At 43.1% G+C, this 11,428-nt stretch overlaps 1 protein-coding gene across 5 annotated transcripts in view; it reads left to right on the top strand.

The window, feature by feature from the left end:
* The first annotated feature begins 799 nt into the window (after nucleotides 1-799).
* The window catches only part of LOC127386306 (neurabin-1-like), a 39,609-nt gene continuing 28,980 nt past the window's right edge, over nucleotides 800-11,428 (top strand). For all 5 annotated transcript variants that reach the window (XM_051623146.1, XM_051623143.1, XM_051623144.1 and 2 more), the window contains exons 1-2: nucleotides 800-895; nucleotides 1,363-3,237. In XM_051623146.1, coding sequence (XP_051479106.1) covers nucleotides 1,624-3,237 — 1,614 coding nt within the window. In that variant the 5' untranslated portion in view covers nucleotides 800-895; nucleotides 1,363-1,623. The remainder of the gene's footprint in view (nucleotides 896-1,362; nucleotides 3,238-11,428) is intronic.

Genomic DNA, 11,428 nt, shown 5'->3' with positions numbered 1-11,428 from the left:
GCACGATCCCCCTGCGCAGACATCTAGAAGTGCCCCCCGACTGGCGGAGCTGTCTACCTGTGCTTGGGTTTGATAATCACCTGTTGGGGAGGGGTTAAACACAACATGATTTTTAAAAGGCAAGGGTGAAAAGGAATGTTTGGCACTGGTGATACTGGCGGCTGTCAGAGCCTTGGCGCGACTTTGTCTTTGCCCAGGGACGAGGCTGCTCCGCGGGGAAGCCGGGGCTGCCGCTCCCCCCGGGCTTCGAAATGAGCGCGCAGCTCCTCAGCGCTCCCGTTTCTTCAGGGACCCGTGGTCCCTCCTCAGCACTCACCGCCGTCCCTCGCCCCGGCGTTCCCAGTCGCGTCCCTGACGGTTCCCGCGGCCGCGGGACCGGCGTGAGATCCGCACCCACGGGCGCTGCGCCGCGCTGTCCCGCGCTCACGGCCAGGAGACATCGGGCAGCGGCGGGCGGCCCCGCGCCCGCTCGCCTTCCCGAGATGGTATCACCCGAAACCCGTATCCCGCCACGGCGTGGTATATCCCGGCGCGGGAGGCGCTTCCCACCCCCGGCCCCTCTCCTCCCTCCCGCCGAGCGGAACAAGGGCGCGCCCGCCGCTCCCGCTCTTTGTGTGCGAGCCGGGGAGCGCGCGGGCGGGCCCGAGACACAGCGCGGAGGGCGCGGGGCGGCGAGCGGGGCGGGCGGGCGGCGGTTTGGAGCGGCGCCGCGGGGGCGGGAGGAAGGTGGAGTGAGGAGCGCGGGGCAGCGGCGGGGCGGGCTGGGGAGGGGAGGGGAGGGAAGGGAAGGAGGGCAGGAGGGCGGCTGGCGGCGGAGAGCGATGGCGGGGAGTGCGCGGCCGCTGGGCGGCCGGGAGCGCTGAGGGGAAGGAGCCAGCGGGACCCCCGCCCCTAGGTAGGCTGGCTCGGAAAGTTTGGGGCGAGGTGCGGGGGCGGCTCCGCTGCGCGCTCCGCAGGCCCCGCGGCGCAGGGGCGCTGCCGCGGGGAAGCCCCAACTTGGGGCCGAAACTTGCTGCTTCCCCCCTCCCGGCCGGCGCGGGGCCGCCCCGGCCCGGCCAGCCGCGGTGCGTGCGGCGCCGTCCGGCCGGGCCCGGCCTCCCCGGGCGGCAGGCAAGGCCGGCGCTGCCCCCGCCGCCCGGCCCGGCCCGGGACGAGCGTGGCGGGAGGGGCGGGGGCCCCGCTCGCCGCCGCATCCCCTCCAGGCCGGTGCCCGGGCGGGCGGCAGGGAGCAGCTGGGACCCGGCGGACACAATGGGCTTTATCCCGCGGGGAGGTCTCGGGCGGCGATTCCCACCCCGAGTTTCGGATTCGTGTCACACGCCGGCGAGGCCCCGAGTTAATGAAAACTCCTTCTCTCTGCAGATGGCTCTCCGCACATCGCCATCCGCGCTGGGGAGAACGCTCGATGTGGCCATTTGCGCGCTGTGATTTCTTTCTCTCCACCTCTCATCCCCTGCGCGCCGTTTCGATGCCAGCTGGGAGGCTGCCCGAGTGAAAGGCTGCTTTTCGGGTATTCTGTGGGATCTGCTCTGCCTGGCGTTGGAGAGTGGAAGAAGCTTTGTGCCTGGGAGTCGTCTTTGCCCTTCCCATTCTTCAGGAGTCGAGGCGGCTTTCTTTCTGACAATGATGAAAACTGAAGGCAAAGGGGAAAGGACTTTAAGAAGTGCTTCTCCACACCGAAATGCCTATAAATCCGATTTTCATGCTATCAAATGCTCTTTTGATGGTGTAAACAATCCTGAAAACGCTTCCAACAAAACAAGCTTGCATCAGAAGCTGAGCGTATCTTCCAATGGAGGGGGAAATGACCCACACAGTCGAGGCAGAGCTGCCACTTATGGCAATAGGGTACACAAGATCAAAAATATGTTTCTGCAAATGGGAGGCTCTTCTTCCACACCCTCTTGTGAGAGCAGCCCACCTGCTGAGACCAAATTAATCGGCCGGGCCACAGCAGCAGAGTACGGACCTTCTCCAGGTAGCCCATCTTTCCTCATTGTCCAAAAAAATAATCTACTTAATGCAAGTACCAGCCCCTGCAGCAGTCCTGTGGATTCATTGTCTGTGCCTTCTGCTGCAGACAAGGTCACGCGTAGCAACGATGAGGCAGACTTGGACAAAGTTGCGCTGGCAGAAAAATTTTCAGAGACCAGGAAGCTATTTGAGAGAAATATAAAACAACGGAGCTCAGTAGACAGATATTCCCCCAACAAATGTGAAAGAGGTGAGGATAAGAGAAGACGCAGTTCAGCTTCTGATTCTGGCAGTGTGGTGGATCACTTCAGTTTTAATACAGAAGCAAGTATTCCAGTTGTGCTGGAGAAAGTTGAAAATCAAGGTAGTGAGGAGTCGAAGCAGCAACATCCCAATAGTAGTTCCAGATCTTCCTTCCTGAATGCAGGACCCATTTCTAGGAGGCTGGAAAGCTTTCTGGGTGACAGTGATACTGAAGAATCCAAAGAAATTTCCAAAAATTACAGTCCTCTGAATCGGGACCCTTTGAGAGGCCACCACAGTTTTGATTCATCTGCTGATGCTGAAGTATGTCCAGAGAAGGCTGTGTCCACCAAAGTGCCAGCGATCCTCAGGGATGAGCTGAGTGAGGCACTTGGTAAAGACAAAAGAGAGCAACTGGTATTTGGGAGAAGCTTGCTGGGTATGAGCAGTACATCTGGTCAGGAGGCTCAGTGGAGATCAGATAGCATTCTCTCCCAGGTTTCTCCAGTGGAGGGGACTTGCACAGAGACAGTTGCACAAGATGAAACCTCAGGGCATGAAAAAGAAGGTTTGGAGAAAGATCACGTTGTTCAAGAGGATCAGCCACTCAGTCCTCAGGTACAGGAAGGGAAGAGGAGCTCCTACTCCTTGGAGGTAGTCGAAGAGTTTACAAAAAGCAGCAAGGTCAATCATGAAGAAGAAAGAGATGGGACATCTGTGAAAGATGGTATATTTACACGAGTTCAGGATGTTCTAGAGCAGGAAGAGGATACTGAAGAAGAGGAGCAAATTACGGAAATGCAGAATGAGAACTACAAAGCTTTTGGAATAGAGAATGTAGCTTTTGATGATGATAGGTATACAGAGCCAGAAAACCAAGGGTCTGAAGGCAAAGAAATTTTGGAGGGAGAGGAGGAGGAGTGTATGTATGACAGTGAATATGAAGAGTTTCCTGGACTTTCTGAAGAGGAAGATCCTGACCCAGACCGAAAAGTCAGGTTCTCAACAGCTCCTATCAAGGTAAGTACATTTGAATTGTCTTTATTTTTAATGTTTTGCAGGCAAAAATACCAAGGAAACAAAACTTTGTGGTGTTTTTTTCAAAGCCTAAAAGCCCTTAAGAAAGTCTAAGTTTATGGCTTTTATTCAAAACTGAGTAAGAGAAGTTACAAATTTTCTGAAAAAGAGAGAAGTTACAAGTTAGTCATAACTAATTCCTGAATCACGGCAGCTTCATAAAATAGTCAGCAGAGTCAAGCACTTGAAATTTTACTTACTCGACATTTTTAGAACACTAAAGTTTTAGGAACAGATACAAACACATGACCTTTAATACTTGCCTTCATCTGTTTAAAATTGAGGCACCGCATTAGGAAGGATTTTTTTAAAGTTTACTTTTTGTACAAATGTTTTTTTTAAAAAAACAAATAACAAAAAAAGCTCCCTAGCAAACCTTCAGATTCAACTCCAGACTTGTTTTCAGAATTAACTATGAGAAAATTTCAATTAGTCTTTCCTGTTACTTAGTTTTTTAGAATTCTCTCTGATAATAGCCATATATATATAGTTTGGTTTTCTTTTCTTTTTTTATACTGGCTTGTCAGACAAGCCGTAGGGATGTTAACATGAGCACTTTGACGTTATGAAATTGCGGAAGTAGAAGTTACAGGACAGACTGGATAATGAGGAGTAGTGTAAGTTAGAACACTTAACAAACTAGGAAGATTTAGGTGTCTCATCTTCCCTCACCAAAATACCCACAAAATAAGTAATTTCACAGTTTGGACCGTGTTTAGACATAGTCTTGTTGCAGACCTCAGTTACTCTTGTCCCTCTGAGAGTTTGGGAAGGGAACTGGGAGGTGCAGACCAGGATAGATTGGGAAACAGTCCAGGCTTTCTCAAGCATACTTTTCTTCTTCTACTGTTACATGAATGAAAACTCGAATCTTTAATAAACAATTTTTTACTCTTTGTGCAGAGTCAGGGCTTGCTTTTACTGAGCAGAGGCATGTAAAAAAATTCTGTTGACTCCTGTACTTCCTGCAGCGGAGAGCTGTAATTTCCCACTTTGCTAAACACACGCCGGTGCTGTACCCCAGAAAATGTTTTGGGTGTGGCAAAATATGAGTTTTGTTGCATGTGGTTTTTTTATAGTCTCTCCATAGGCAGGCTGATTTTATATGGCTTTCTTGTAGTTGATGCTTGTTTAGTGGTGACCTGGAGCACTGAAGGAGGGGGGGGAAGCGCTGCTGCTGGAAACTGCATAATGAGTCTGATGAGGGCTGTGGGAGCCAGAGGGCCATCAGTCCATTTCCCCTTGCATCTGTGCACTGAGTATCTGAGCAAAGTGCTGTGTAGAGTCTACTGTAAATGCCTGTCTGTTGAGTGACTGTTTGACTCCTGCTGTAGTCTGGGTTTCACTCATCACTGCTGAAATCCTACTGAGGCAGTGGCTGTAATAGACTTTTCCTGCCTTCTCTGTTATGTCCATGCCAGATGCAGTTGAAAGCATTAGTAGAAATCCCTGCCAAATGTGATGGACACTCTTGTGTAGACAATTCAGTTTTTGGTAACTAGCACTGTTGAATTACAGCCACAGAAACCAGCATGTACCAGATTATCAATTACACAACTGTGAGATGAACAGTTAGTAGCAACTGTTAGCAGTTTTCCATTAAAAATAACATAGTTCTTGCCATAATGCCCCATTTGGATTGGCAGAATAAGCTACTTAATATCAATATGGTAAGTGGACTTTCTTTTTAAGGCCCTGAAATTGAAGCTTGTGATACCTGCCTTCCTTTATGCCTTTTCAGTGAAACTTGGCTATGTCTTTCCTATAATAGGTATAGAGGTCTCTTTCTATATGTAATTTTCAATAGATCTTTCTCCTCTGTTCTTCATGCCTAACCAATGATTTCTCTGCCCTTGTCTATCTTTTTTGTTTCATGTTTTCTTTGGCACTTAGCAGAAATGAGTCCTTGTATATGGTTTTTGGCTTTTGTGCTTTGTAAAATGAAGAATTCCAACTTTTTTTTGCACTTCCCTAAAATCTTTTTTCACAGAATCATCATGGTTGGAAAAGACCTCTAAGATCACTGAGTCTAACCATCAACTCAAAAAGAAATAAAAATATATTAAAGAAACAAAACAAAACAAAACAAAAAACCACCAAACAAACTACAACCTTGGCCCCTTTAGCATGTCCTGAAGTACCAAATCTACATGTTTCTTGAATACCTCCAGGGATGGTGACTCAACCACCTCCCTGGGTAGGCTGTTCCAGTGCCTGAACAGTCTTTCAGTATAGAAATTCTTCCCAGTATCCAGTCTAAACCTCCTCTGCTGCAACTTCAGGCCGTTTCCTCTGGTCTTATCATTATCCACTTGGGAGAAGAGGCCAAAACCCACCTTCTTACAACCTCCTTTCAGGTAGTTGTAGAGGGCGATAAGGTCTCCCCTCAGCCTCCTCTTCTTTAGACTAAACATCCCCAGCTTCCTCAGCTGCTCCTCATATGACTTGTTCTCTAGACTCTTCACCAGCTTGGACACACTCCAGCACCTCAGTGTCCTTCTTTGAGTGAGTGGCCCAAAACTGAACACAGTGATGTACCTTTAACATCTCACTAGCTTTTTAGAAAATCTGTCTTTTACCTCCAGAAAGGAGTCTCTCTTGTTTGACTTTTGCATAGATTTTAGAACATCTTAAATTGGAAGAGGAAAAAAAAAAAATCCTGAGTGCCAGCAAAACATTATTCCTGGTACCCACCTCATCTTAGAGCAGCGCCATAGTGAGAATGTATCCTAGTAGCTTGTTTTTTCAGCTTTATTTAGACTGATAAGTTTGACTGAAATGTGAGTGCCATTCCAGACATCCGTAGCCTCTAGAGGAGAAGGTCTGTTTGTCCTCCTCTTAGATGCTCCTGAGAGTGTGTTGTTGCTGTTTGCTCCTTTGTGTTCTTACTGTTTTCCTTCCACATTTCTCTAGTGATTGTGAGAAGCCATCTCTGTCTTTTGCAGTTACTACTTAGCAGGTGTCTGATAGAGTTGGAGAATTCCAAACTTTCAGAAGGGCAAGCATGTTCTCAGAGCATCAGGTTCTGCAGTGTTGGAGCCTTGACCATCGCACTTGATATACCCAAAAGTAAAATTGGATTTGTGAGTGGGTAATGGTTGTAACTTACACATAGGCACCATAACAACAGTATTTATGCTGCAGCAGCACAGATAAATTGATTAATATCTCTGTTTTGAAATTCCTAGTCAGTTGTAAAATTGCCAAGGCTTTTGAGTGAAAGAAGATGGTGGAGCTGCAGGGGTTGTATGAGGTAGCTAACACTGTTAGAACTGCATCTGACCCATGCTAGAGACCCATAATTGTTGACATCTGTAGCAGGGCTTAAGATCATAATTTGATCTGATAATTTCAGAAAAGATGGAACAGAATTATGCAAATAGTCCATTATTTTTGAGTTGCCCTATGCCTGTGAAAATAAGCATAGATGAGACTTTTAAAAATAAATGTTTCAATTCTGTAGAAGCTGATGATAAATGACATTTCTTGCTGTGGGTGACCAGCTCTTTATGTCCTGCTGCTGTTTGACCTCTGGAGACATTAAGGAACATTATGTGGTGGTTGCTAGTTTTTTCTACAATAGTGAAGAGAGTGATACTGTACAGTTATTAGCAGAACTTCACAGGCTGGTTTTATGTTATGGTACATGAGCTATTTTTAGTCTCTTGTTGCTGCATATGAAGCCAGTAAAGAATGTAAAGCACATTCAGCTGTCCAGGATATTTGCAAGGAACTGAATTTGTCTTTGTCTTTATGTTTTATTAATAAATTGTGTGTACAATCAACATTACAGACAGTGGAAATAACATTAGGTGACTCTACTGTCATCCCTTTATATTTCACTTTTCTTTTGTAATGTAGTGATTAAACTCACTTTCAATTATGTGATTACTTTGGAAGGCTTTAATTAACATATATATGATGACTGAGTGCTGTTTGACATTTGTAATTTTGAAACTTTCTGCTGTGAAAACAAATACCTGTCTCCAAATTGACTCCTTGAGATGTTTTTACCTCTGACTGTGTCAAACTTTGTCCTCAAAACCTTTAATAGCACTGTTATTAACTTCTGCCATAATTTATGATCCTTATACATTCTGTAGCTCATGTAAACTGAATAGATAGTACAGCTGCTGTTTGCTTCCCTTAGTCTGTTTAATTAGCTGCTATCCATTTTATTATATTGCATGGGAGTGTCTGTTACCAGCTTTCTGTGAATAATACTTTGAAGATTTTTTTAGTCAAGAACACAGTTTAAAAAAAGCAAAAACAAAACCCCAAAACCTTCATAAAGGTTTTACTTTTATATTTGTCACAGTTGAGCAGAAGTTTAAACTTCTTAAATAAGGAAACTGAAAGCAGTTTCATAGCTTGTGTATTGCCCTAACCAGCCAAGTATCAGCCGCTTCTGAGAGCGTATGAAAATCCTTCTTATGTTGCCATTTGTCTTGCACATTGGAATAGAGCTGTTTTATGTATAGCTGGGACACCAACAATAATCTTTTTCAGGCCAGCATACTCTTCAGTCTTTTTAGTACAGAGCTGCTTACTGTGGAAGTTAATGAAGCAGGAAATGAAGATGTACAGGAAATCTAATTCAAGTGTAACAGTGTATCTGTAAATGCTTACCACTTTTAGAAGCTGCACAATTTTTCTAGGTCATTGTGAAGTCTCCTGAATTCTGTTCTAACAAAGTGTTGCAGGGTACATCCAGCTTGGTACATCCTCTGATTTTTGAACTGTAACTTCTACACTTTTGATACCATACACAGAAAGGGATAGGAAGTACACTAACTGGTGAGAAATACCAAAACCTTGGAGTTTCTTCAGTAATAACAGAATTGCTGACTGCATGAATGGTCAATTGTTTGTCAGCCATTGTTCAAGCACTTCAATAAAATATTTCTGTGGCATTAAGAGACAAGTATGTGACATGAATGTAGGTTGATTTAGGAAAATAGAGGTTTGATTTGAAAGTATATTTAAACAGCATTGACTTGTATGTGAGAAGTCTGCTTTTTTCTTGACACAAATAATGTAAGTATATTTGCATCCATTTATTTGGCATCTTTTGCAATGACAATTTGTTTGCTGTAACTCAGATTTTAACTGCTTTGAAGCTCTCTTTATCACTTGCATCAACATCGCAGTGTTTGTAACTTAACATCATAACCTTTTTTCATACTTTTACCTCAAACTTAAACTCACCATGGTATTTCTCAGTAACTTTTCTGACTTTTCACAAAAAGTAATTTTGGTTTTGGACACAGTTCAGTTGTTTTATGCCAGCATCTGAGAATATGGCATTTCCTGCTGGCTAACTTAACTGAGATGTTAAAACCACAGGTATTAACTTGAGGAAGAAAGTACGTATTTTCACACACATGTATGAAAATTTAGTGTTTTGGTTTTGAGGTGTTTTTTGTTTGAGGAAAGATAATCTTTAAATCCTTATTGAAATTTCAATTTTTATACAAGTTAAATGTTTATTAAGCCTAAATGCACTTAGTTCTGTGTATAGATTTTCCAAGATTTAGGAAGTTCCATATTGGGTACTTCTGACACCTTCTGGTCCTTGTTATATTTTGATTCCATGGCATACATTCAGCTCTCCAGAAAGAGGCTCTTTCAACTCAAGCTTTCTTTGTTTGTTGTTGTGTGTGTTTTTTTGTTGTTTGTTTGTTTTAATCATACACCTTCTGTTTTGATTTTTAGAAAATACTTTATATGTAAGTTTATAATGGTAGTTTGACTTGATATTTTAAGAGTCTTTGGATGATAATTTGGTGCCAAGGTATGGAGCTGTAGACCAGCAATCTAGACCAGAGCAGAAAAAGCAAATAATTTCTTTTTATATTTTGCTTACTTCAGGAGAAGCTTGAATCTTTACATCATTATCTCAATGTATTTCTAACTGGATTATTCCCTGAGTGCAATTATATTACATACTACCTGCCCTATTTGATGTACTTGGTGTTGTAAACTACAAACAAAAAAGAGAACTGAGGCTATAGATGTCAGGTGAGGTGACAGTGAGGCTGCTAGATTATCATCTGTCCATCCTCACTCGTTTTTCAGTCTCTCCAACTTCTGACTTCCAGGAGACAGATAAGAGAGAGAGCTTTTTAAAGGTATTTTAAAAATACTGCTTGGTTTGGGGAAGATTAGCACCTGCACCAAAGCGAATGACAGGTGTGTGGCCTCACTGATGACTGCAGCTTTAGTTTAAGGGGGAGCAGGGGGAAAGGAGGTGAATAGGAGAAACTTCAGGGTTTCATGAGCAATGCAGTCAGGCAAAAGACTAAGGAAGTGGTGAAAAATCAGCAAAGGTAAGCAAATCTATAGGAGACAAATTCAGGAGCTCAACAGTTAAGCTGCTGAAAGGTTCCTCATGTTTTTTATAATGATGACTGTTGCTAGCACCTGACAATACTTAACCTAGACTGATAAGAATGAACAGGCAGTAGCTGAAACTTTTTTTGGTTTAGATTTTTTGAGTGATGGAAAAAGTAAATTATATATTTTCATATCATTCTAACATTAAAAAACTGAATGCTCAGAAGGACATCAGTAACAAGAAGTGAACCTCTGTTATCTGACTATATATTTTGTCATCTTGAGATCATGAAGGTGCAGTGTGGTAGAGTTTTTTACAGTGTTCTTATATTTTTATTGAGTATTACTCCAAAATGCAACATGCAGTATCTTTAGATTTATTTCTCATTTTCCTGCATCAACTTCTAATGAGGCTTGGTATAGTAAGGCAACATCAACTTCTCTGAATATTTAAAATGAAGTAAAATCAAATCTGAATTGATGCTTTTCTTTGTCTTCAGTATATCTTTCACTGGGATTTAAAAATGAAATACCTGAAAGTAAAAGTATTTCTCTTTCTGGAGTAGGTAGCATAACCTGAATGAAACAGATACCATGTTGTTTTGCTACTGCAGCAAAATACGGAACGGGAATACAGAGAATCAACTTTACTGGTTTTACTGAGAATTAGTGAGAAAAATTGTTTATTTATGAAATCATCTATATGGACTTGTCTGTACTGTAGACCTGGAGCAAGGCTGCTCTTACTCCTTTATGTAAAATGGCTTGATTGGAGTTGTGCAGAGGTACAGGATGAAGTGCTCAAGTGTGCAGAGCCTGCCTGTCCACCTGTTTGGTAATAGAAAATGCTACATTGAGTATAATGACTTGTAATATTAACCTGTTTAACAGTTACCAACCATTCTGAATACTTCTTGAAAAAGAGCAAAAGTGTGTTTACAAAAACAAACAAAAAAACTAAGCAAGACATTTAGTGTTGGCTCATTAAAGGTTTTGATAGCATGAATTGACTTAAATAAGGTTTAGTCACTTTTCATTTAAAATATTATAAGCGATGGTAATGAAAGGCTAGGCAAGTAGTTTTTGGAAACAGAGGGAAGAGTGGGTAGTGATAACGAGACCTCTACTTTAACCGAAGAGGGAAATTGTAAGAGTAAACTGTGAAGTGTACATTATACTTCAGTCCTACTTCAGTGCTACTGTTTCAAATGATTATTCATGTTGTTGTGGGCTTTTCATGTTTTGCTGGGCATTGCTAAGGCTGTCGATTTGAAGACTGAAACTGTTCACTATCAGACAGTTTTCACTGAGCCACAAGTTGTTTTGAATGTTTGGCTTTACTGAGTGCCTCTAAATTTGTATGTTCAAAGTAAGAACTGTGTTCAGAAGAAACGTGAGCTGGCTGATACAGTCATAGCTAGGTGTGATGTCTGGACAGGGGTGTCAGTGACTCTCTCAGCTTAAGTGTTACTTAAACGGCCTGGGCAGGTTTATTTCCAGCAAATACAGTGGTATTGCTTGAGAATTTTGAAGTGATGTTGATATTGCTTCCATTCCGGTTAGTTGGGAGCCCTTCTGCAAGTTACTAATTTCTTAATCTTGCTGTTTAATTACCTTTTTATTGTTCGGCTTTTTATCAGGCACAAACAAATCTATCTACTAGAACTGAATATGGGAGTGGAGGTCTTCGGATTTAATGACTCTGTAGCAGTTCTTATGCAAACATGTGGTGAATTAGTATTTACCCTCTAACAAAGTTAACATTCTGCTAAAACTAATGTGGCTCTTCAGTAGAGGC

This window comes from Apus apus, chromosome 6 (genome assembly GCF_020740795.1).
Source record: "Apus apus isolate bApuApu2 chromosome 6, bApuApu2.pri.cur, whole genome shotgun sequence".
NCBI classification, from domain to species: domain Eukaryota; kingdom Metazoa; phylum Chordata; class Aves; order Apodiformes; family Apodidae; genus Apus; species Apus apus.
Note: the sequence above shows the minus strand (reverse complement) of the source record. Positions and strands in the feature narration are given on the sequence as shown.